Source organism: Tyto alba, unplaced genomic scaffold (genome assembly GCF_018691265.1).
Source record: "Tyto alba isolate M040663 unplaced genomic scaffold, T.alba_DEE_v4.0 Super-Scaffold_20000042, whole genome shotgun sequence".
In the NCBI taxonomy this organism is placed as follows: domain Eukaryota; kingdom Metazoa; phylum Chordata; class Aves; order Strigiformes; family Tytonidae; genus Tyto; species Tyto alba.
In genome coordinates this window covers 4,987,633-5,010,875 of record NW_024881293.1, presented here as the reverse complement: position 1 = coordinate 5,010,875, position 23,243 = coordinate 4,987,633, and the positions used below count along the sequence as shown (strand labels likewise).

Below are 23,243 nucleotides of genomic sequence, written 5' to 3'. Positions count from 1 at the left end.
CTGCCTTCTGTATAGAAGAAAAAAGAATTTGCAAAAGATCTGAAACTCTATTAGACAGTCACAAGGTGGAGCTGACTTGAAGCATTTTCCTAAGTGGCTCTATCACTGTCTCTGCTGTACACCAAGGGGAGATGCATTGCCAGTCCAATACAGAACACATCCCAGGTGTTCATAGAACATCTATACGCTATTTTCCCTTCCACATGCCAGCAATTTTGTACCACCTCTCACCAGCAGCCTGCTGGAATGGACCTCTTTCCTAATAGTTTTTAATCTATACAAAACCAACACCTTTTCACACAGTGTGGTATGCTAAACCTCAAATTTACCAAAGACAGACCAAATAATCGCTTGCTTTCAATAACATTCTTGCTCTACATAACAACCACGCAGTAAGACTACAATTAGTACATGGAAATGACACATCAGCAGTGACAATTAAGAAAACTGACATTTCAGAACATTCACCACTTGCCCAACGTCTGTCACATTATCAAGTGCTTCACAGTAAAGAGGAACAACAGCTGATCTTTATGGATAAAGACAATTGCTACCTGCTTGAGCAACAACACAACAGAAAGGCAAGAAATACTTGCAAAGGAACCTATCCATGATTGAAGGTAAACATACATGTGTGCCAGTAACCTTAAATGTTCCCAAGTGCTGAAATCTTACGGAAACTTAAAACAGGAAGAAAGAGTCCAACCAACTCAACACGGAGCAGGGAAGTAGGAACAGAGATTTCTGATTACACTCGCATCTCTACATCAATTCAGGTGAAAGATTTCTGCGCCAAGACTGACAAATTGCCACCCCCCACCCTTGACCACACACTGCTGTCTTAGAGCACTTAGGACAAAAACTTTAGTTAGACTGTCTCAGCGATAGTTTCCATAGCTGAACTTGTGCTACAATTTGATTGCACTTTCTCCAATATAGCTGAAAAAATCAGAAGTGTCTATTTTACATATTATGCATTATTCTTTTCCCGCCATGTTTTACTTATGAGCATCCAGACAGAACTCAGAAGCTTAGCAAGATGCTTATGCACCCGAGCTGCGTTAACCATACCTACACCACAACTCATAGGACGGTTTCACAGCTGTGATTACGCAATCTTAAATCACAGCGAGCACAAACATTTTGGGTGGCTGGCAGTGGGATGTTTCTTACGTCCTACACCTCTACATGCTGCACTGAGCATTTTGTTTTCCAAAGATCATTATCACTACCTTGAAGAGCAATATGAAGCACAGTGAGGTTGCCCTTTCCCAGCAAAAGGCAAGCAAGCAAATGGTGGGGGATGAGATACACACTAAAATTTAGTGACCACAGTGACATTTCACATTCCTTAAGGAAAACCATTTTGAAAGCGGGAAAACAAATTTCTTTAATGAATCATCTTCACCAGCTCACGAAGCATAACAATGTATCTTTGGAGACTTAGCACAGACACAAGAAATCTGACAGTGCTCAAGTACCCCCAAATGACCAGAGAGAAAATTTCAACTTCAATAATCCTAAAGGTCAGAAGCATTATTAAACATGACAGATGCCCTCACTATTCAACACTAGAGGACATAGCTAAATTTATTCTAACTCCATTTTCTCTTGCTACATGGAAAGCAGCTAATGTACCATTTAATACTATTTTTTTCCTAAAAGATAGAAATAATCTTTTTTCTCCAGATTTTCAAGTTGACACTTAATGATTTATTTAGCAGTCAATTATCTCAGGACCAGGTGTAGGAAACAGCTAGGTTTACCTTGGGTAAGTAGGAAGAAACAAGACAGCAGAAAAGTTAAAAAAATAAAAAAAAATAAAAAGAAAGCAGATGCTGAAGGCTACACTACCATGACAAAGGGCCTAACAAAACTAAAAATATAGGCAAGTCAAAGATATAGAGGAATGTTCATACATTTTATAGTTCCTGTATCTATAATCAAGCCATTGCTATTAAACATATTCTCATGTACAAATTATTAGCCACACATGTTCCTCTTGATAACACAGCATGGGAAAAGCAATCCCGATTATACTCCACAACCGTGAACGGTATATTCTTGTTTCCCTTGGTCGCTCAGTATCTGTTTTTGTCCTTGGCTCAGCAGTCAGATGGGGGAGTATATGTGGGTGCTGTTAATGGAATTTGTATCAATTGTGCTTCCTGCTTTCCTTTTTATAAAATTAGGAAAAATAACACAATAGCAATCTTGCTAAATGAGCATGGGATTTCATATTCAGTCCTATTTTTGTCCCCCTGCAATTCTTAGAATTCCCTTTTCCATTTTCTACAGAAGTTGGCTCTCAAAATAAAACAGCTTTACAATGAATGGGAGCAATTTTCTGATTTGAAACAAGCTGACAAGCATCATCAGCTCATATTAAGGCTCTGTGCGCCATGTCATCTCTTTTGGAGTGTATATAAACCGCGGTGTACACCCAGAGAGAAGCATCTCGCCACAGGCAGCCGTGCAGGATGCTCGGGCAGCTCCGCTGTTACAGGAGGGCTGCAGCAGCTACTTGCTGGAGCCAGAGAAAGAGCTCATGGAGCCTTTGTTGGGGGTGAATCCTCAAATAGCCTCCACACAGGCTCCATTTTTCACGTGGCAAGAAGCCAACAACAAAAATTCCAATTGCTGGCCTTCTGAATGCCAAAGGGTCCAAAAACAAATAGGGTAATCACATTTTAAAAAAAGGCGTGGGGGAAGTGGGTTATTCTGCGGTGGGGGGTGGGGGGTGTGTTGTTTTTTGGAGGTTTTATTGTTTGTTGTTTTGTTTTGTTTTTTTTTTTTTTTCATATGTAGCCCCAAAGTTGTAAAGTCTGGATTTCAACTGTAGAGATCTAGGCCATATGGAGGGGAACAGAGGAAGAGCTGGAGTTGAGCCCTAAAACACCTATATACAGTCTTAACTTCCAGCTGTTAAATCCTTATTCTTAATAATGCTACCATCTGGTTTAAACCCCTAAATATGAATATTGTCTCCTTTTCCAAAAGACAATGATGCAATTGTGACATAACATTATAGCTCTGTATAAATTGATTCAGTTGCATCAGCGTATTACACTATTAAAGCTACTCAGAAAAAAAGGAAAAAAAACAACCAAAACACAAACAAACAAACCCACAAAAATGCTAAACATTATTTACTTGACAAAATAATGTCACTGATGAAATGACAGATCTCTACCAGCAGCCACCAGAGCTGAACACAGCATCTTCACAGCCCTGTGCACTTTAGGAATGCAAGATATGCTGGTTTAGCTACTTCAGAGTGCATGGTTTCTGCTCCTGCCTTCAGAAGATATACAACAAAATAAAAAGAATGTTCCTATATTTTTCAGCCAAGTTCAGTGAAACTCCAATACCCATAAATCCACAGAGCAGCTTCATCCCTCTTTCTTCAATTCTGAACTCTCATCTGAAAGACATTTCAAATACCTTGCTAATTTAATGCGCCAAAAGCGAGCAAATCAACTCAGCACTTGAAGAACAGTCTGTTACTACAAAAAGAATTTTTTTTACATATATGTGACAAGACCAAATCCTACTGTGTACCACAGCTTAATACTTGTGTGAAAATACAAAGTGTCATCTGGGCAAAGGCAAAAAAAAAAAAAAACAAAACCCAGACAAAAAAAAACAAACAACAAACAAACAAACAAACAAACAAAAAAAAAAAAACAAAAAAAAAAAAAAACAAACAAACAAAAAAAAACCACAAAAAAAAATATCTATGGAGAAGCATTGTAAAGAGGGAAGGAATTATCAAAATGGATTCATATGCATCTGGAACAATTTTAATACAAAATGCCCAGCAAATCTCCCTGCACTGCTGACAAATCACCAGCTGAGGTAAATCCCAGATAATGAAACATTGTAAGAAAGGCTCTATTTAATAATTTAGCCCCTGTCAAGGAGTTTGTATTGATTCTTGTTTTCAGCACAGGGAGAGAATGTTATCTTCAGCCTTACGGCTCAATGACAGCATCAGTGAATTTAATCACTGTGCAGCTCCTGCCATGCAATCCTTAAACTGTCACCTCTGATTCTTCATCATTCCTTGCTACTTCTTTCAAAGCCCCCTATACCCACATTTTCATACTAATCTCCCACCCCACACATGCCCCACTGTAATCACAGCAGCATTTCAATCTGCTTCACATTAGACATAAAAGCCAATCTCATTTGCAGACTAAATTTTTTATTTTAAATAATTCAGCACTCCTTCAAATGTCTCATTCGTCTCTCTCTTATTAGCAAGTCTGCTCTGTATCTTAATAGCAAACTTTGCCATGCTGAAGGCAGGATTGACAATCACAGGACACCAGTTGTAGCAAAGGTTTTGAGTAGAAAGAAAATCTTTCAGCCTTTTTTCGGCTGTAGAAGAGGAGATGAATCTAGAGAAGCAAGAATCTATATTAATCAGCATTTTTTCCACACCAAAAAGGAAAGGTCATGATGCCTCATAACTGGCCAGGAAAAATTAGCCACAAATTAATTCAGCTGCAGTTCAGGAACAGAACATCAATTCATCTACAAACAGAATGAGGCTTTTAAATACATAAATGCTTGTGGCTACAGAAACCTCACCCAGATATTTGCATTCAAAAACACTAGCTCCTGTAAAAGTGGAGAGAATAACAGATGTATTTTTAACATGTTCGCTAAAATGCAAGGCCATATGCAAGAAGAATGCAAAGGAGAGGAAGCATATACTGCATAATTTAGAAGAGGAGATTTCTTTTATTTTTTCCTCTCTATTCCAGGTGAGATGCAATACTTTCCATTTTATAATTCTTTGGATCACAGTAAAATGATCCCACAGGCCCATACAGACAAGGTCATCATACACAGATTTTCTATTACAGGGCACTAGCGGCATTTCACAACTGTCTTTTTATGCACTTCTGCCTTTCCATCCAGACTATAAATTGTTACAAGGCCCTGGGGCAATCCAGCTGTATACTCCATTCAAATCAGGCTTCAAGGAGAAAGCACCACAGTCAAAATGCTTCAATCAAGTAAACATACAGGCACAAAGGGCAACGGCATCACGATTAATAACGTTTTCTTTTGTATGGCAAATACCCCATTTTTCTGATTTAAAGTTTCTCTCTGATTCTCAGATTCAAAGTGTAGCCCATTAGCATTCTAAATGTGACATCAAATTAATTCAAAATATGATAAATCAGAGGCACGCTGCTGAAATCCATTTACTGGTTGGGTTCTATTTCTCTCTAGAAAAAAGAAAAACCTTAAAAAGGAAATTTGGACTTACTTATCAAACACTGGAAATTCATACCAAGAAAGGTTTAAATGACAGCATTAGGGGGCAGATTTGCAAGATGTGTTATATTTGTATAAATTAGCTTGTATCATGGTCAGAGACAGCATGTTATTACCAGCAGCTATGTGTTTCTTTGGCTGTCAGTTATCACCCTTTGGTTTTGCTGCTGCTGTTTACTTAACTTCTCACTTCACCTCAACTTGTTATCACAAAGAAAAAGCATATATACTTCTTGGATGACAGTTCCACTTTCTCTTTCATTTTGGATGTGTCTTTTGTTCCTTTCCACTTAGAGGTTAAGCTGGAATTGCCTTGGTTTCAGCAAATTAATGAGAACTTTATATTCAATACACTCCTAAATTTAATGTGCTGTGACTAGCTCTATTTTCAAATCAGTATGCTCTTATTTTGGGGTGGAAGTTAAAACTTAGGTAAATTCTGCGTTGTGCTTTGTTTCTTTCTCCCAAATCACTAATATTCAGTAATTTTATTTTACTACTGATCTCTGCATACAGATAAACATATTTCCAATAGCCATGGCTCCTTATTACTTATGATATTTAAATTGAGACAAGTAATCAAAGTGGGATATGCATCGTTTTAGATGCGTTACATAATTAACATTTTCAAATTTGAAATGTGATTACTACTGTCACATCATGTATTTAAGCCAACAGCTAGTTATTTAAGGTGAGGAAAAAAGTTTTACTGGTATAAAACAATCTTGTAACCAACACTGATGGCTTTCGTTCCTCACAACCCACCAAAGCAGCTGCTACTGTCTCCTGAGGAAGCAGTTTGCACCACCAGACAGATCTAGAGCTTGGTACAAAATGTCCATGTCTCTCATTCTCTGCACAGTGGTTTCTCAAATTGTATTGGACTTAAAAGAACACTCCTGTTGGATTTCTCACCCACATCACGTCACAGATCTCTCCCTAAAGTCTGTTTAGTTTATGTAACTGGGGGGGTATATGTGCGTGTGTGTCTGCATGTGTATCTTGTTATAAAATGGTTACGTACCCCCGTGCCGTGGGCAAGTTCACACCACCATTAACACATCTTCACAACAGCAACAGATTGCGCCTGTCCACGACACTACGTGTCCAACAAAGCCACGCAGGCAGCACGGGCAACAGGGTGCTCCTTGGCTTTACAACAGCATAGGTTGCCATACCAAATACATTACAACCCTGAGAATGTCTAGAACACCTCGCCATGCCTCTCTGGTAGGCCCACTGAACACCAATGGCAATTATTCAAGCTAGTCCTTACCTACCTATCCTTGTGTATCAGTCCTGCCTAGATATTTCACGCTAGCTACAAGCTATTAGCTTGCACTATACTCTGCCTCCTTGCTCTCCAGCCTGCAAGACTGAAAAAAGCCTCCTTCCTGTTCACTGGGGTCCTGCACAGAAGAGCATCAAAAGCCATCTCAATGGCCACTGTGCATTGCATATTAACTGAAATTCTGCATATTAATTGGATTTTCTCATACAAGTCAGTCATCTAAGTTTTAATCATGTATTTTCATCATCTGGAAGTAATCACAATCAACATTTTAATTAAGATAAAGAGAATGGACTGAATTTTAGGACTTGTTAACCATTAACAAAGAGATAAAGACAAATTTCACTGTTTATAATACAGTGATTATAATGCAAAGAACATATCATGATTTAAACCGCAATAGAAAGCCATTAAATACTCTAACAAAAAACTATAGCTATGAAGCTATAGCCTCAGTCTGATAAGAATCCAAATCCATTTCTTCAAATGGTCTGATCCAAAAATATATTCAGTGAGAATTTCCATTCTCAAAACATAGTTGCCTGAAATTAAAAGAAGAAAAAAAGGACTTGTTTCCTTTTGCAGGGGGATTCTCTTGTGTGTGTGTGAAGAGAATAAGGTGCTGGGTGGAATGAAGCAGCAAAAAGCAAAGGTGTGTGGAAGAGAAACACGGCAGTCTGAGCAGTTCCTTAGCTATTTCCTCAAGAAATTTCAGATACTATTCTTCTACCAGAAACTCAGAACAAGGAGACCAGAGTGATTTTGACCAGGTTTGATTTATTCTTACCAGAGCTTAGACTTCAATTCAGAGACCACAATAACAGGTTAGGTAACTGAAGTCAGGCTTACTTCTGAAGGACTACATGAAATGAGTGAAGATCCTACCAATTCTGGAAAAATCAGCATTTGGGGGAAATAAGCCAACATCTGATTTCCAGCTACTTATATTTCAGAACTATTAAAGTTCAAAACTTTCCATCTGCAAACAATTTACGCCTCTTCAGTGCCAACTAAAATATGACTGCTGTGTATGCTTTGATCAATGTATTTGTAGCACCAAAGGATATTTAAGAAATACTTTGTGACATCTGTAGACTTCAAAAATTTTTCACTCATGCCAAATTAAAGGGAACAAAAAGTATGCTTCCATAACTTTGCGATGACTAGAAAATATTTATTTGTGGCAGCAGTATGCTGCTGTTGAAATGACTGCATTGCTACAAATGCAGTGGTACTATTACAGAAATAAGTTAAACGGAGCAGACTGATGTACAGGAGACATCTCGATGTAAACAATCTTAACATTTTCTCACAGAAAGAAAAATTAATCAGAAGAACTTATGTAGGAAAGATTTTTAGAACAGGCACCTAAGCATTGATTGCTTCCATTACATTGACTTGCCCATGTAATTTAAAACCCAAGGTGTAGGATTGTTCTAAAAGAAAAAAATCAACACTAAACAAACCTCAAATTAAATGGTAGTGAATCCCACTATTATCAATATACCAAACACCACTGTCTTCCTTCTTATAGTTGTTCAACGGTCAAGTTACGCCAATGAAGTATTAAACACACATTACTATGCCCTTTTCTAAGCTTTTATAAACTATACATGTTCCAGCTTTCCAATGATATTTTGCTGTTTCTTATTAAAAAAATAATTCTGTAAAAGTAACTGACATTGTAAGATGGGTAACACAGGTAAAGAAGTGTTTCCCAAGGAACAAAACAAGGTTAGAAAAGTTGCTCTAAAGATAATCATGACCTTACATAATCCAGATTTACAGAAGACCACTCATACCAAACTGCTTGTTCAGCTGCCCTGATGTGCTCCTGCTTGGAAGGAGGGAGAGCACATATAAAGAAGTAACTGAGAGTTAAAATTTAGTACCACGAACGGAAGAGAACAAATTGATAACCAATAAAAACACAGAAGGCAATAAACCAAAACCAGATTTAAGCATTGCTTCACCACAGTTTGTTCCTAATCAAAGCCCTTAAGGATAATCCATCTTGAATCCTGAAAGAGGATAGTATTAATCCAGTGCAAAATGAATTAGCACTAAAGAGAGGTTGAAAAAATGTTCCAGGTCACAAACAGCACAAAATGACCCGATCAGTAAGAAAAAAAAAATCTAGTAATTTGTACTTAAAAAAAGCAAACCCAGACAACTATATTTCATACTCCTCTGATAGACTAAGGCAATTTTAATTTTTTAAATGTATTAAGTTCAATAATTCAAAACTGGTGAAGTGAACAAGGAAAGCATTTATGGCATATTGCACCCTTCTGCATGACCCACCACCCCATCACTTTCTCTAAGGAGGGGAAAAAGCAGCTGTATTTCTAAGAGTCAACATTCAGAAGCACAGTAAACATCTCAGTGCTTGAGGGCAAAAATGTAACTGTAGATTTCCAAAGAACTTGCTCCTCAATGTTCTGCAAAATTCCCTCTCTCCTCCAAAAAACCCATCACAAATAACTAACAAAATAGCATGAGCGCTACTGAAAACATTCTTCTGTATTTTTACACCCTCAGTACGTCACTTCATGACACAACTACTGCCTTGAGAGAACACCAGAAGCGCTGGGTATGAACGGGTACTCTTAGTGATCCAGCTCAGACAAAAGGGCTTCTTGTTTTTCTGGTGGGGAGGAGCACAGGTGCCACAAAAACACACGACACCCCACAGTACAGCACGTTTCCTTCTCACAGGGGGCCGCCCCGATAGCCCCCTCCCCTGCCACCAAAAAACTCCACCACTCACTCAACCCAGGACATCACTTCAAGCACCACACACCTTTTGGCTTTTGAGAATGTCTGCTCTAGTGCCATGTAATTTTTATTGAAGGAATTTGACTCTGTAGGCAGATGGAGGGAAAAAAAAATATCCTTTTCTAAGCAAGACAAGATTCACAGGAAACACTTCTTATTCCTATCTTTCAATTATTCTCCATCAATTCCTGCTGTTTCCCTTCAACAAAAATGAGTTAACAAACGCTATTACTATCTACTGTTGCAGAAATCAAGCTTTCTAGTAAAAAAAAATAAATATATATATATACATATAGCGTTAAACACAGGTTTATTAATGAAAATGCACACATTCTTAGCACCTGAGAGTTCTGTTGTCATCAGTGGACAATGTCCATACTAAATGTACTGAATATTTTCAGGGAAAAACTTAAGTTACATTGCAATCACTGCTATCTTAATCAAAATTAGATTAAAAAAACCCCAGTCTATTAGTAAAGACATCTGGTATAGTAAAAAAGTTAACATAATGCCACTATCTGGAAACCTGAACATTTTTTTATCCAGCAGTTCTATTATTGCACTGTATTAGATCTGTGCACCTCTGGAATTTAACACATCTCTGCACAGTGAAAGCTTTGCCAACTAGATCTGCTTCAGATCAGACTACAAGGGGTTTGGCAGAATTTTTTTGCCCTTAAAGACTCATCAACAAAATTACCTTTATGTTATATTCTGCTGACTGCCCAAAGATTTACAGGCTTCCTATAAAATACCTTACAAACATAAGTGAGGTGGTTTTCAAAGGACTACCAATTGGTAGTAAAAAGATCACCGTGCCTCTCTATCAGAATATCTGATAGATACTGGTAATCGGTTCTAGAGAGTTTATCACACAGTACAAATGCAAAGTTTGACAAAATTAATGCCATAACCAAAACTTACTGTCAATAAAGCAAACCCCAGTTAGTGATCACTAGAGATACAGAAATTGCAGCCAAATTCTTGATTATGCAAAGACAAAAGATTAGAAAGCAAAAGCTGCAAAATATGACTTACTAAAAAACAGAACATTTTTTAATGGTACATGTCAGCATCTGATTCAACAGGTAAATTGGACCAAGACTGCACTTGTAATTTGTTGAAAAATGGAGAAAGAAAAATACCTGTATGTTTTCCCTGCTATTCCTTCCCTCAGCCATCCTGAAATCTTAGCAACTTTTAAACCTAGAAGGCTCCTGCAACAGGCAGCTGGTTTTTGAACCCAGCACTCAGATCTCAGCATGCAACCAGCAGCTGAAACGTCTAAGTGCGTTTTCATTCACTCCCAGGTTCTGCATACCATCCATCTGTTTTTTCTTTTTTTTAAGCAAAGTTCAGACAGATGGAAATAACAGAAGAGAAGCAAGACACTGTGCTTTAAAATATACTCACTGTTGCCTCACTCATGATTTCCAACCCTTTGCTTGTGTCCTAAACAAGCACTGTATTTCCTTGGATTCTAAAAATAACATTACACCACAAAGGAACTGTGTCTGTTTAGAAGGTGTTTTACACATCAATTGCATTTAGTGGCAAGGCAAAGTAAAAGGAAGTATTTGTACTTGCTATGACATCTTCCACTGAGAAAACAGACAAAAATGAAAACTTTCTTAAAGACACACAATCCTTCCTTCTCTATGGTACCCTTCATATCACACATCATTCTGAACAACCAAAAAAAAGTTATTTGGAATAGTTTCTTAAATATTCACTATTAAAACTAATCTCAGCTATGCAGTAATTCTAAAACCAGAACACAACACTGCAGCAAAACATCAGGGAGCTTAAGCTGCGACAAGCAACTGAAGTACCTTGCATTCATATTTACCCCATACCACCACCAATTAAAACCCTCCTTCCCCCTATTTGTACAAACCCAAGTTTAAAGACAAGTAACTTAGTCACAGAAGTATCAGACCAGGCAACACACTTGGAAACTCCTGGCTTTGTTCCTCTGGCTGCTGAGTACTCTCCCTGCCAACTGAATTCAATGGAAGATGTGAATGCTCAGTATATCTGCAAGCAATCCTTCTGAAATTACTCAACGTGAACATTCGCAGCAAGACAAAAGATTTCCCAAACCTGGTCTAAGCCTCCAAAAGTGTAAAATAAACCTGCAGTCAAAGCAGAAGAGAGCTGCGCAGTAAAGCGTCAGGACCCAAGCTCTAACACGAGTTTAGTTAAACACAAAATGAGAAGACAGACCTTGTAAAAGCCATTGTGACATTACAAGTTCATACATTCACAAGGTGAAAGCAACCCCACAGTAGTCTTCATGCTTTTAAGCCATAAATAGCTTTTAAAAAATTAAAAATTATTCCTGTGCTTTCTCACTAAGAATATTCTACACAACGTTAGTGAGAAGAAGTAAAACTTGGTAGCTCCCCAACAAATGAAAGTTACCGTTCATATTCACAGACAGCTATGGGAGAATGTCAGGTTGATAAGCATTCATATTTAAGACCAACAGATAGCTTTCTTCATCATCTCCAAACCTTACTGGACATCCTTGTGTACTGAAACTAAAAAAAAAAAAAAAAAAAAAAAAACCAAAAAAACACCCAAGAAACAAAAAAACAAAACAAAACAAAAAAAAAAAAAACCAAAAAAAAAACCCAAGAAACAAACAAACAAAAAAAAAAAAAAACAAGGGAAAAAAAAAAAAAAAAAAAAACAACAAACAACAAAACACACACCAAACCAACTTACCAGAACTACAGACATCAGACACAGGGGCCAGGACAGGGGGAATATCATTAGATTAACACAGTTCCCTCTAACCATCATAGAGAATTAGGCATAAGAAAAATTATGACATTTGCCCAGGAATTGAGTGTGCATTTTCCTTCTTGAAGTCTGAAGCGCATTATACCAAGTAGATGCTAAATGGCAAGTTTGAACTACAGACGGTTTTCCAAACTCCTGACTAGCAGTACAGAGTAGAAAAGGACAAGCAATAAAGCAGCAAGTGAAGTTCCTTCTGTCGTCATCTTTATTCCCTAGCAGTGTTCTATGAGGCTCCCACAGGTTTCAAACCAACACTTTCCCAAAGCAGTTTCCCAGCTGCAGGAATAGTCAGTGCATTTCTCAAAAGCGTGCCAAGGAGTTCACGCAGCAGAGCAGTACTGCTATCATACCTCTGGTGCTGGTGGTATTTTGCCCTCTCCCCAAGACTATATAAGACTATCAACACACTAATCAAAGTGATTTTGAAGCATGATATCAATCTTAGTGAAAGCCATGTTATGGAAGTACTGAAGCAATGACAAACCCAAAAGGACATGACAATTAAAGTGCCACTTCTTGCTGACAGTTTCCCTCGACACAACAACACATCATACTTGATTATAGTTTGCTCCTTAATTCCACAAAGGTATTTACATGAATCCCAGAAAACTTGAAGGAATCCAGTACCACAGAAATGGTAAAGACAAAAGAGATATATTACCCGTGACAGATCCTAACATAGTCAAGCTGGATTGATCAAATCACTGAACTTCTTCCCTCATGGCCAGCCTTAATGCACAATTTGATTTTTTGATTGCAGAGAAAGACCTAAAAACCTAGCTATGCTCCTCCAAATCTGCCCTCAAATCTTGGGAACCAAATCTGTTGCTCTTCCTCCCAACCTCAGTTTAATCTAAATACAAGAACTAATCCAACTCACAAAGGGAATGACCAATCTTTGCAGCATCACAGCTCTGCTTCATGTGAAGCAACAAAACACAGGATAGCAACAGAGACTGATTACAAAGAAGTCAGCAGTAAGAAAAGCTTCATCACATGGATTTTATGGGCTTTGGTTAAGTGCAGTTCTTCAGGAAAGCAAGAGAGCTGTTCCTCTAGTATAATTTTTAGTAGAACTGATTCATCTTAATGTCAAGAGAAACTTGGAGTATAAGCTAATGCAACAGAGTATACTGCCATAATTGCTGGCACTGCCAAGCGCATGCATAGGAAAACAAATACCAATCTCTCCAGTCACAAGATCTAGTCACTAAAATACAAAGCTGCTCTGAAATTGTAACATCTGCCTCTGGAGCAGCATGACTTCATCAAGTTGTAAGTTATCTCACCCCATTTTCCATGATGGTATTTGTAAAAGTGAAGCAGGCAAAATATTTCTAACCACAAAGTTGCTGTTTGTAACACAACTTGAGTAGCATGAAAGGGAGTAAGACCCTTCATAGTGAACACACCACCCTCTGGTATTTGCTTCTACCTCCTTTGCCTCCTGCCATCTGTCAAATGAGGGAAGCCTGAATGTTAAACTAGAAGAAACCACCAGACTTCATAGAACCAGTTTCTAGTTCCGTAATAAACTGAAAATAATATCTAATTATGATTTAAGATCTTACTGGGAAAAGCAAGTTAAACCACAGTTTACTTCAAGAATGACACTGAATATTACTCTAGCCTCAGCCCCAGAATGACCCTTTTACCCTGCAGGATACCTCACGTGTACAGCAGACAGCATTTGCTTTCTCATTTTTAACTCCCTCATCTTTCTTCTTTTTTTTTTTTTAAATGCAAGCTTACATTCTTTTTTTTTTCATCTAAAAAACCAACACCATTAACTCATGCACCTGAACTGCATGTAGAACAACAGAAAATATAGAGTAAGACTCATACACTCAGCCAAAAACTTTTGGTTTATGACAACCAATATGATAATGTACTTAATTAGTAGGCGACATTTCAAAGCTGTTGACTTCAACTTCCCTGCTTCACTTGACATATTTAGCTGAAGGCAAAACAAGACTGTGTTCCTGTTGGTATCTCTCACTAGAAGAGAAATCAAGTGTCCTTTCCACTGTACATCTTGCCTTTCCCCAATAGTAAAATCAACAGTGACAAACACACTGCAGATTCATTTTTGCTAGTATAATTAGCATCAAGGGTTTCTTTCTGTTTTGTTATTTTTACAAGTTGCTTTTATGCATGATGTCAGTGAGGGGAAAAAAATAAACTAACAGAGAAATTAGTCAGAACAGGCAAAAGTAAACATAAACCAGTGATACTATTTCCATATGAAAAAAATATGCAAAACTGCCAGCAACCCTGATGTCATATCCTTTGCATGCTGCAAACATGAGAAAAGACAAGCCAGTCAAAAAAATTTTAAAGGTACTAAAACATACTGCAATACACTTCCCACATAGTTGTGCAAACAGCTTTCATGTGTTGTACAAGACCAATGCTGACAACAGAAGCTTCAGCTTTTGTTGTTAATATCCTGAGCAATTAATGCAACTCAGCAGGAATTTATTGCCCAGAATGGCAACTATCACATTGTAATTCTGGTCAGACACAAAAGCACCTGCTAATGTGCAAGAGTAGTACAACTGTGGCTTAACCCATTGCTAGAACCTGTTAACTACCAATCCAACAACTCCTTTAAAAGGGGGAAAAAAAAAAAAAAAAACGGGGGCAGTTAGGGGGTGAGTGGGAGGGGACAGCACACTCACAGGTGCCCAGCTCTACCATGGACACCCATACGGAAGAAAGTCTACATATTCTCCTTCACTGTGGTCTAACAAAATAAATTTGCAATGAATAAAATGTAAGAATCAAGTAAGAAAGCTTGGAAAATTAAGATATATTCTGATAGCACCAGGTAGTGGGTGATCCACATCTGCAGACTGGGCATTGGTAAGAAGGACAGTTTATCACATATTCAGAACTTCCGTAAAACCAACAACAGCTAGATGATCAACAGTAACAGTTACCTTTCCCAAATATCCTGCTCCCAGTACCCAAAGCACTGCAAAGTTCAAACCAAGGATAGGTGCCCTTCATGCAGCACAGGCAGCTGCCTCCCGCTCTGTCCTATGGCAGCAGCCAGCGGCTTTCTGCGCAGCTATAGCATACTGGGAAGGAACCTGTTCAACCTTTTAAGTCTAAAAATTCAGCTGAAAAAGGGGTAAACCACAACTCCAACTAAATGGCTCCTGCACAGGTCCCCGACTTTTCATTTTTAAAGGATAAAGTGCTAAAGCATTCTTCAATGTTATTTTATATTTTTCCAAATCCAGCTTGTCCTACTGGTTTAGTCTCTCTTCACATCTTCAACCACCAGTCCCCCACACAGCTGAGACACACAACTCAGCCCACATGCTCCCATTTACACAGCTGTGCTACAGAAAGCTAGAGGTAAAGGCACAGCCAAATTTAACTTCTCAGGAAAAACTTAACCTACTGAGCCACAATTTTCCTAAAACACTCAACTCAAAGTTAGTATTTATGTGGGTTACAAAACCTTAAAATGATATAGACCACAATTTGAACTCTACAGTCCAGTTAACTAAGTCCATATCAAAGACAGATCATTGTCCTAATGGCAAACAGCTACTATTTCAGAAGCTAAAGATTTACTCAGAAGGAGCAAGGAGCTACAGGAAGAGATACAAACTATGAAACATTGCCATCTCACTGGAGAATGGGGCAGGGAAAAGGAGATGTGAAAATTTTCCTTACCAGTTTGAAGTCTTGAATGCTGCAGATGAAATACGGGGTATTCGGTCGGCGACTTTCAATATATACGCAATCTTTAAGAAAAACAAGATTTTAAAATAACAGAAATTAACTTCTGTACCTCCAAAAAAGAACATAAAACCAGGATAAATTAAAACAGCTTAAGCTTAGGAAGAGCCACCATTTCATTTGCATAACATGTAATTTATTCCAAGTGTGACCTAAAAATAGAAGCTAGATGCTTTATGATGATAAATAAGGGAATTAACTGCATAAAAATTAACTTTGGTTTGAATAGACATTTTGCTAGAAAAACAAAAGGAAGTCATATAAGACCCTTCTGATTTTAGTTAATAAAAATGTCCAGGTCACAATTTATGAGCCAGATCAAACTAAGACAGGAAACTAATCTGATCTTTTGTGGTTAGCTTGCTATTAAGAACCTAGCACTAACATATTTTCTCCCCTAATTGTGAAGAAAACCAAGGCAACCAATCATAGATGAAACACAGCAAACTAAATTATGTTTACCTCAGGGAAGGACTGGGCTTTCTCAAATTACATTTGACATGACAGAAAACTAGTAATTATTTTTGTTTGCTTTTGACAACTGGACTCTACAAGGTTGCTGTAAAATAAAGTCTGTTGTATTAAAAACAGTCTTGGCAATAACCACAACTAAAGCAGAGCCTCTGAATAAGATTACAGCAAGGATGGGAAAAGTAGTGCCTGATTAATGATAATGGTCTTAGAAATCAGGAAATTCACACACAGGTTGCTAGAAGGCAAAGATGTTACTTCCAAAGCCAAACAAATATTTAAAAGACAGTCATTGTGTTCTGATTTTATGTTCAGATAGGCAACTAATGTTCAACAGACAGAAGACACAGAATGCCAGCTATTCCATGATTTATTCTCCATGAACCTTTTTATATTTCTGCAAAAAAATTCCAAAGTCTTCAAGTTTTAAGACATGTTTCAAAACACCACTAATACCCTGCTTCATGTTTTGTAAAATCTAGAATTTGTTAGAGACACTTTCTAGTTCTTACGCTCCACAAATAGCATTCCTAAGAATGCACTGTCATTATTTATAGCAATAAACACTATACTGTTTATAGCATCTCCAACCTAAGAGAAAAAAGAAACCTTTCATTAATCATTTGAAACCCAACCTGTATTCAGCAATTCTGTCACTACTGAGCATTAACTCAAAGATTATTTTAAAAGAAAGAAACTTAGCAGGACTACCTTAGGACTACAAGAAGTGCAGAGTCTTAGTAGCTCCATCAGCCAAGCTGGAAAGAGGCCAGGCATTTCAAATCTATAGCACTTCAGTGATATATGCCAGAATTACATGGTTGTGCATCTGTTTATAACACAGGCTTCTTTACCACACCATTCTACATCCATCACAAATTGCACTGTTAATCACTTCATAACAGCATTTGATGAAGTCAGATGATCTTGACAAAACAGATTTCTTTTTTTTAAGCTGAAAATCTATTGCTTATTTTATAGTAAAAGTCAAAGGCACAGGATAAGAACCTGGATTAATCTGAAATCATAATTTTATCATAATCAGAGGACTCCAAGCATCCAGAAGAAATGTAACTATAGCAGAGTTGTGTCCACATTACCCTAGGAAACACACCAATGTAACTACTCAAAGCTTGAGTGTTCTGAACCAGAACTTGGCATGCAAGGTCCAAGCAGTTCTCCTAATTTTTTCCCTATTAACTATAAGTTAACGTTGTTTAACTTACACCAATTTAACTGAAATCTTTGAGAATTTCGGTTACTCTAATAACTTTTAATTATTCATTACAAAAGCATCCACAAAAATAGCACTGAAATCAATTCACGGCATCAGGCCACAAGTTCTAAAAGCTTTTTTTACATGAGAAGCACCACTACCGACCTTCCCTATGCTTGCTGTCAGGTATAGCTCCATGAGAGTCCTGACCCCCTTTGAGAGCTTCTGCACAGCTCTTTTTAGCATAAAAATGCCAACAAATGTAAGAATTCCACTTGAGTACAGCTGACAACTCTTTATGAGGTGTCCACCTGATGTAAACCCTAACTAAATGGTGAGATAATTGCAAAGAGAAGGAGGATAATGGAATCAACTAAGAGTAAAACAATCAACACTAGGAAGCAGGTGTTTAGAGACATTTTTATGCCATAAGCATTAAATAAAGTTTTAGACCAAAGAATCCTAAACTTTAAGCGAAGGAAATGGTAAGGACTTAACTCATATATTGGATTTATTATGAATCCTTAATGTCACTCGAGTATTAGAGCAGAGGAGGAGACATGGTCAGGAGTACAGTCTTTCAAAAACGCTTGTGTTAACCAAGTATTTACTAAATATAATGATTTGTCTTGACAACGATGGCATCACAGGAAACGATAGTAAATACACAGATACCGGTGTAGCCTTGCCCAGTTTTCTGGTGCGTATTTTCACTATCCATAATGTGGTGAACCGAATGTCTTGCACCAGAAGTCTCAAGAGAACTAAAAGTGTCATGGACATAAAATGCATTAAAATCTTGGTGTTTTTTCCTTTTTTTGTAAGAAAACAACAATAAGGTGGTTTATATAACAACTTCCAGTATCTCTGTAGAATCAAGAAGAATTATGTCCATTTATTCCAAGGAAAACTTGCCTTTTCCAAACAACCATTTTCGAATCACGTATTTCCTAACCAGGATAGTAGCAGCTGTTGGAACAGCACACTTATGTACATTTTAAAAGCTAGAAACAATAGATATGTAATCAACTATCAACATCAGAACAAGAGTAATCTATTTGACTTGTGACTCACCCTTACAAAGCACTTTTCATCCAAAATGCTGAAAATCCCTCAGAAGCTATAAAGTCAGTCTCTTGGGAAGTAAACATCTCAACTACCTTGCACCAAATGCATCCTCTCCGTCTCCCTGCATTGTTACAGCATGATTCAATCCAGTTTATTCAGAAGCTATAACAATTTAACCATACCAAAATATTCCTGCCACTGTTTTGCTATCCCAGACTCCCTTGGCTAATCACTCCATTTAGACAGCCCTCTACTCACTTAAACCAACTGCTCCGTATCCCAGGTGAATCATCCATTTACATGATGTTCCACCACTCATTTGAGGGAAATTTTTCAGGATTCACTGGGGACTGTGTATAAAAAAACTACAAGATTTCAGATAGAGAAAATAACACAACTTCTAAGATTTCTTTCCTTAATATCTCAGTTCTGCAAACCTTATTTTTAGAGTGTTATCAGAGAGCACAGAGAATATGCAGCTAAGCATCCCTCTGAAATGGCCAGCACAAAAGTAAGAGAATCTGGAATGTACTACAGATAAAGCAAACACATTCACTCACTATTATATTGCATTTATCTAAGGCATTTCTGGCTGCCTGCCAAGATTTAAAACAAAGATGACATCCAGTTAAGGTGTCTCCAAAGCAATAGAGACCATACAGATAAGAAAACAAGTTAATCCAGGTGCAAAGCAGCATTGTGAACAGTAGAAACTGGAAAAATGCCAAAAGGAGGACATTTATGGATGCATTCACATTAGCCACTCAAAGCTCACCATAAAGAGCAATTATTTTCATTTACCAGAAATCCAAAATACAAATACATTATTTTGAAGAACAGCTTCAATGTGGACCCAAGCAACGAAGAAAAACAGCGTATCATTTTTCTAACACAACAGGTCTGAGCAGATATGACTTATGCCAATGAAAAGTACAGAATAGCCCCTTCTTTATCCTCAGCACACTGGAATGTGCCATTGCACCCTTTTTTTCCACTGATCACATACTTGAGGAACATTTTCACTTCTCCATGGCTGCAGAGAACTTCTGCGTAGACTTTGACAACTTCAGTCAATTCTCATCACTATTGCTCAGGCTGCTTTGTGTCCAAGCATCGATTGCCACTTCGTGACAACTACAAAAATGCTCCATTTGTCATGAAGAAACAACTAAAATACGTAGAATCACAAAATAAAGATGCTCCTCACACGGACAAGTTTACTTGCTTCTGAATCTTTCTACTGATCAGGAGGTTTATATAAATTGAGTGACACGTACTCGCTTCACACTAAATGTAAGTCTGAAGCCTGAGGCTGTTTGTCAGCCTAAAATACAATGAACCCATCTGCACTCTCCCCCTTCAGACACCTGAAAGAAATTCTGGTCAGTTATTTCAACATCTATTTGTCTAGAAAGGAGCTCACAATACAGATGCATTTCAGACATCTATTTGCTTCTGCAATATTAACATTCATTTCTACTAACCTTAGCATTCAACCCTTTATACTCAAAATGCCCAACCAAAAAAAAAAAAAAATCCACCCTCAGACTGATTATAGATTTCTAATTTAAGCACATCACTAATTAATTGAATGGCTCAGTATCAAGTCCACTGAAGTCGCTCTACAGTGAAACACAATTCCTAGTCCCCTGATTTTCAAAGAAGTACTATCCAATACTGAAAGCATTACTCATCTCACTACATGGAATTATGGACTGAGTGGCCCGTAATTGTAATTAAGCCATTCCACTTTGCGCCCACTTACCCCAGCTGAGGAAGGCACTACTCTGCCCTCTCAGTGTTGTGTCAGACAGCCATCTTCGTTGCAGCTACTGACATTTGGCAGCCTGGGGGCAATACATGTTTGCAGAGAAACCCTGACAAGCTAAATTCCCTACCAAACAACACACAATTCAGAAGGCCAACCACCACTCAAACACACCACTACACTGGCTCCACATCCAGCGCTTACACTTCGCTGGTCTATGACAACCTTTCTCCAAACCCCAGAGGACTAAAATCCAGTCTCACAAGAGGCCTTGGCTTAAACATACACAAATTAATCTCACTACGCACAGCTGCATCACCATTACTCTTACACTTACCTTTCCCCTGTTCTATCTTTAACTTGCAAATAGTGATAACCTTAAAACTGTTTTTCTTAGCCGGTATTCTGTCTGCCTCCAAGCCTTCTTTGCTTCCCAGTTATTTTTTATTTTTTAGTCCTTATTACAGCTGCATCAACAAATACATTCTGTGTTGACTGCTCTGTCATCTGCAAAGATCCCTTGAAAACTGAATTTAAGGATGTGTTTTGTTAAGCAAAGCTCATGACCCCCTTCATAGAGAGAATCACACCACTAATAGAAAATGAAAGGAGGTGCCTGATTATCTACACTGACTCAGTGAAAAATCAGCAAACAACGAAGAAATTACTGTAGAGTAAGCTACTGGATGAAATATAGCAAGCAAAAATTGTTGCTCTCAACATCCTTACACACTCACCACAGTATAATTCAATTGATTTTACTGAAGAATATTCATCCTCGTATCATCCTGCATTTATTAGTAAATGAGAGCAAGCATGAAGCAAGTAACCACACAGGAAACGCATATGCTACAAAATCCATGTGTCAACTTCCAAGGGCCACCTCAGACAAGTTAACCATCTCATCTGTTACACCGCAACAGGAAAAAAAGAAAAAAAAAAATTAAAAAAAAAAAAAAAAAAGAGACTTTCCATAACCTTTGCCACCACAATGGTAAAATAGAGTAAAAAGAAACCTTAGGTTCCCTGCACAGTTAGTGGGATTCACTGCCTGTCTCCAACCATGAGTGCATTTGCTTACTTTCCTATTTCATGTAAAACGTCCCAGTGGAGATCAAGTATTTCTGCGACACATGGTATAGAGTCATTATGCCTTTGGGCTTCCGATATTCACCAGATGTGCCCTAGTTCTGAAGGGTTACATTAATATTCCCATACTAAAAGCTGCTTTTAAAATTAGATCTTCAATACATGGACTTAAAAATCTTTCGGAAAAAAACCCGACCACCTCACTTTTCTGAACACATGATTAAATGCCGCAGTTTATGTAGTAACCATCTTCACAATTAGAATCGTTTTATCTAGTGAGTTAACACTTCCATCATCCAAGAAACAAAGCCTTAGGCTCTCTGCACAGCACCACACTTCCACAGGAAGATATTCCTTAAAAGCCATTGTCAAGGAATTGTCTACAACCCCCCGCCATCGTTTTTCAACAGTCACAAACTGAGACTTCACAGTGTAGCTGTACACAACCAGAGTTCCATTACACACGCATTTCCCAGTTTTGACATCCCAGTATGTTACACTGGATTATGCATTCTTTCCCTCATTTTGCTTTCCTTCAGATATTCTATATTAGAGTTAGAGGTTCTGAAAAACAATGTGCCAGATGTGTAAAAAAATGACTCTTAACAGTTTAGGTACAATTTAAGGGACCTTGTCAGACACCAAGATTGAATAGTTTTTACACCAACTCCTACACTATCACAACCAGATGAATCATCAGGCTCATGTAATCATATATTAATTATTATCATATAATAAATATACTTTATATTCAACCATTCAATCAGTGCACTAAACCCCATACTTTAGGTATACTTATCCCTGCAGCACACATGTACGCTTCTGTTTGACATCCACCACTTTAACTTAATACAGAGACAGCACTTATCCCAACACTCTTCATTAAACCTACAGATTCAGTCACACCACAGTAGAAATCTGCATGATGCATCTGAGAAATTGCAAAAAACTGTGTCCAGGCAAGTCCTGATGAAACAGCATTTGTTTCATCAGAACCATCTTGGATTTTAGGGAAAAAAAAAAAAAAAAAAATCTGTTTATCAAGATAGACCCCAGTTCTCTGGGAGACAATTTTATTTATAGACGTTACAGAGTCATATATGAGGACCTGAGAGGGAAGGGGTGTGTTTGTCTGTCTGTCTCCTGAATAGAACTTGTGGGATAGGCGAATAATTAAAGGGTATTTCCATTCATCCATTCTGTTGTCTAAAATTAAAAGGCTTAGTTGTCCCAGTACCCTCTGCCAACCAGCAAAGCAGCACGATCCGGCAATTCTGAACTGTTCTCCAGAAATACCTCTGCCCACGCCAGAAACTAGTGGGAATCCCAAGCAGCAGGGCTCTTCATTTCAATGTCTCAGGTACTTAAACGCCACAATCCTTCACCACCACCCCCCAGAACAGTTCAATACAATTAGGAGCACAATATTAGCCGTTACAGATCATTAATAACCAAGGGGTACCTTTCAAAGGATCAGAAAAATATTTGCAACATACAATGAATTCTAAACATGGAAATCTGAATTTGGCTGTATTGCAACTACAGGAAAATTACCAAATCTTTGAAAACAAAGGTCAATAATGGAAACAGACCTCTAACTACAGTAATACATTTGGCACGATGGATTAATAACAAACGTAGAAACACAGGGAGGAATGCATTGAGAATGAGAAACACATGGTTTTAACTAGAAAAATATTACACCA

The 23,243-nt window shown here is 37.8% G+C and overlaps 1 protein-coding gene across 4 annotated transcripts in view; it reads right to left on the bottom strand.

Annotated features, from left to right (window-relative positions):
• The window catches only part of RERE (arginine-glutamic acid dipeptide repeats), a 255,060-nt gene that overhangs the window by 142,283 nt on the left and 89,534 nt on the right, over positions 1–23,243 (bottom strand). For all 4 annotated transcript variants that reach the window (XM_042794277.1, XM_033007501.2, XM_033007502.2 and 1 more), the window contains exon 3: positions 15,860–15,930. In XM_042794277.1, coding sequence (XP_042650211.1) covers positions 15,860–15,930 — 71 coding nt within the window. The remainder of the gene's footprint in view (positions 1–15,859; positions 15,931–23,243) is intronic.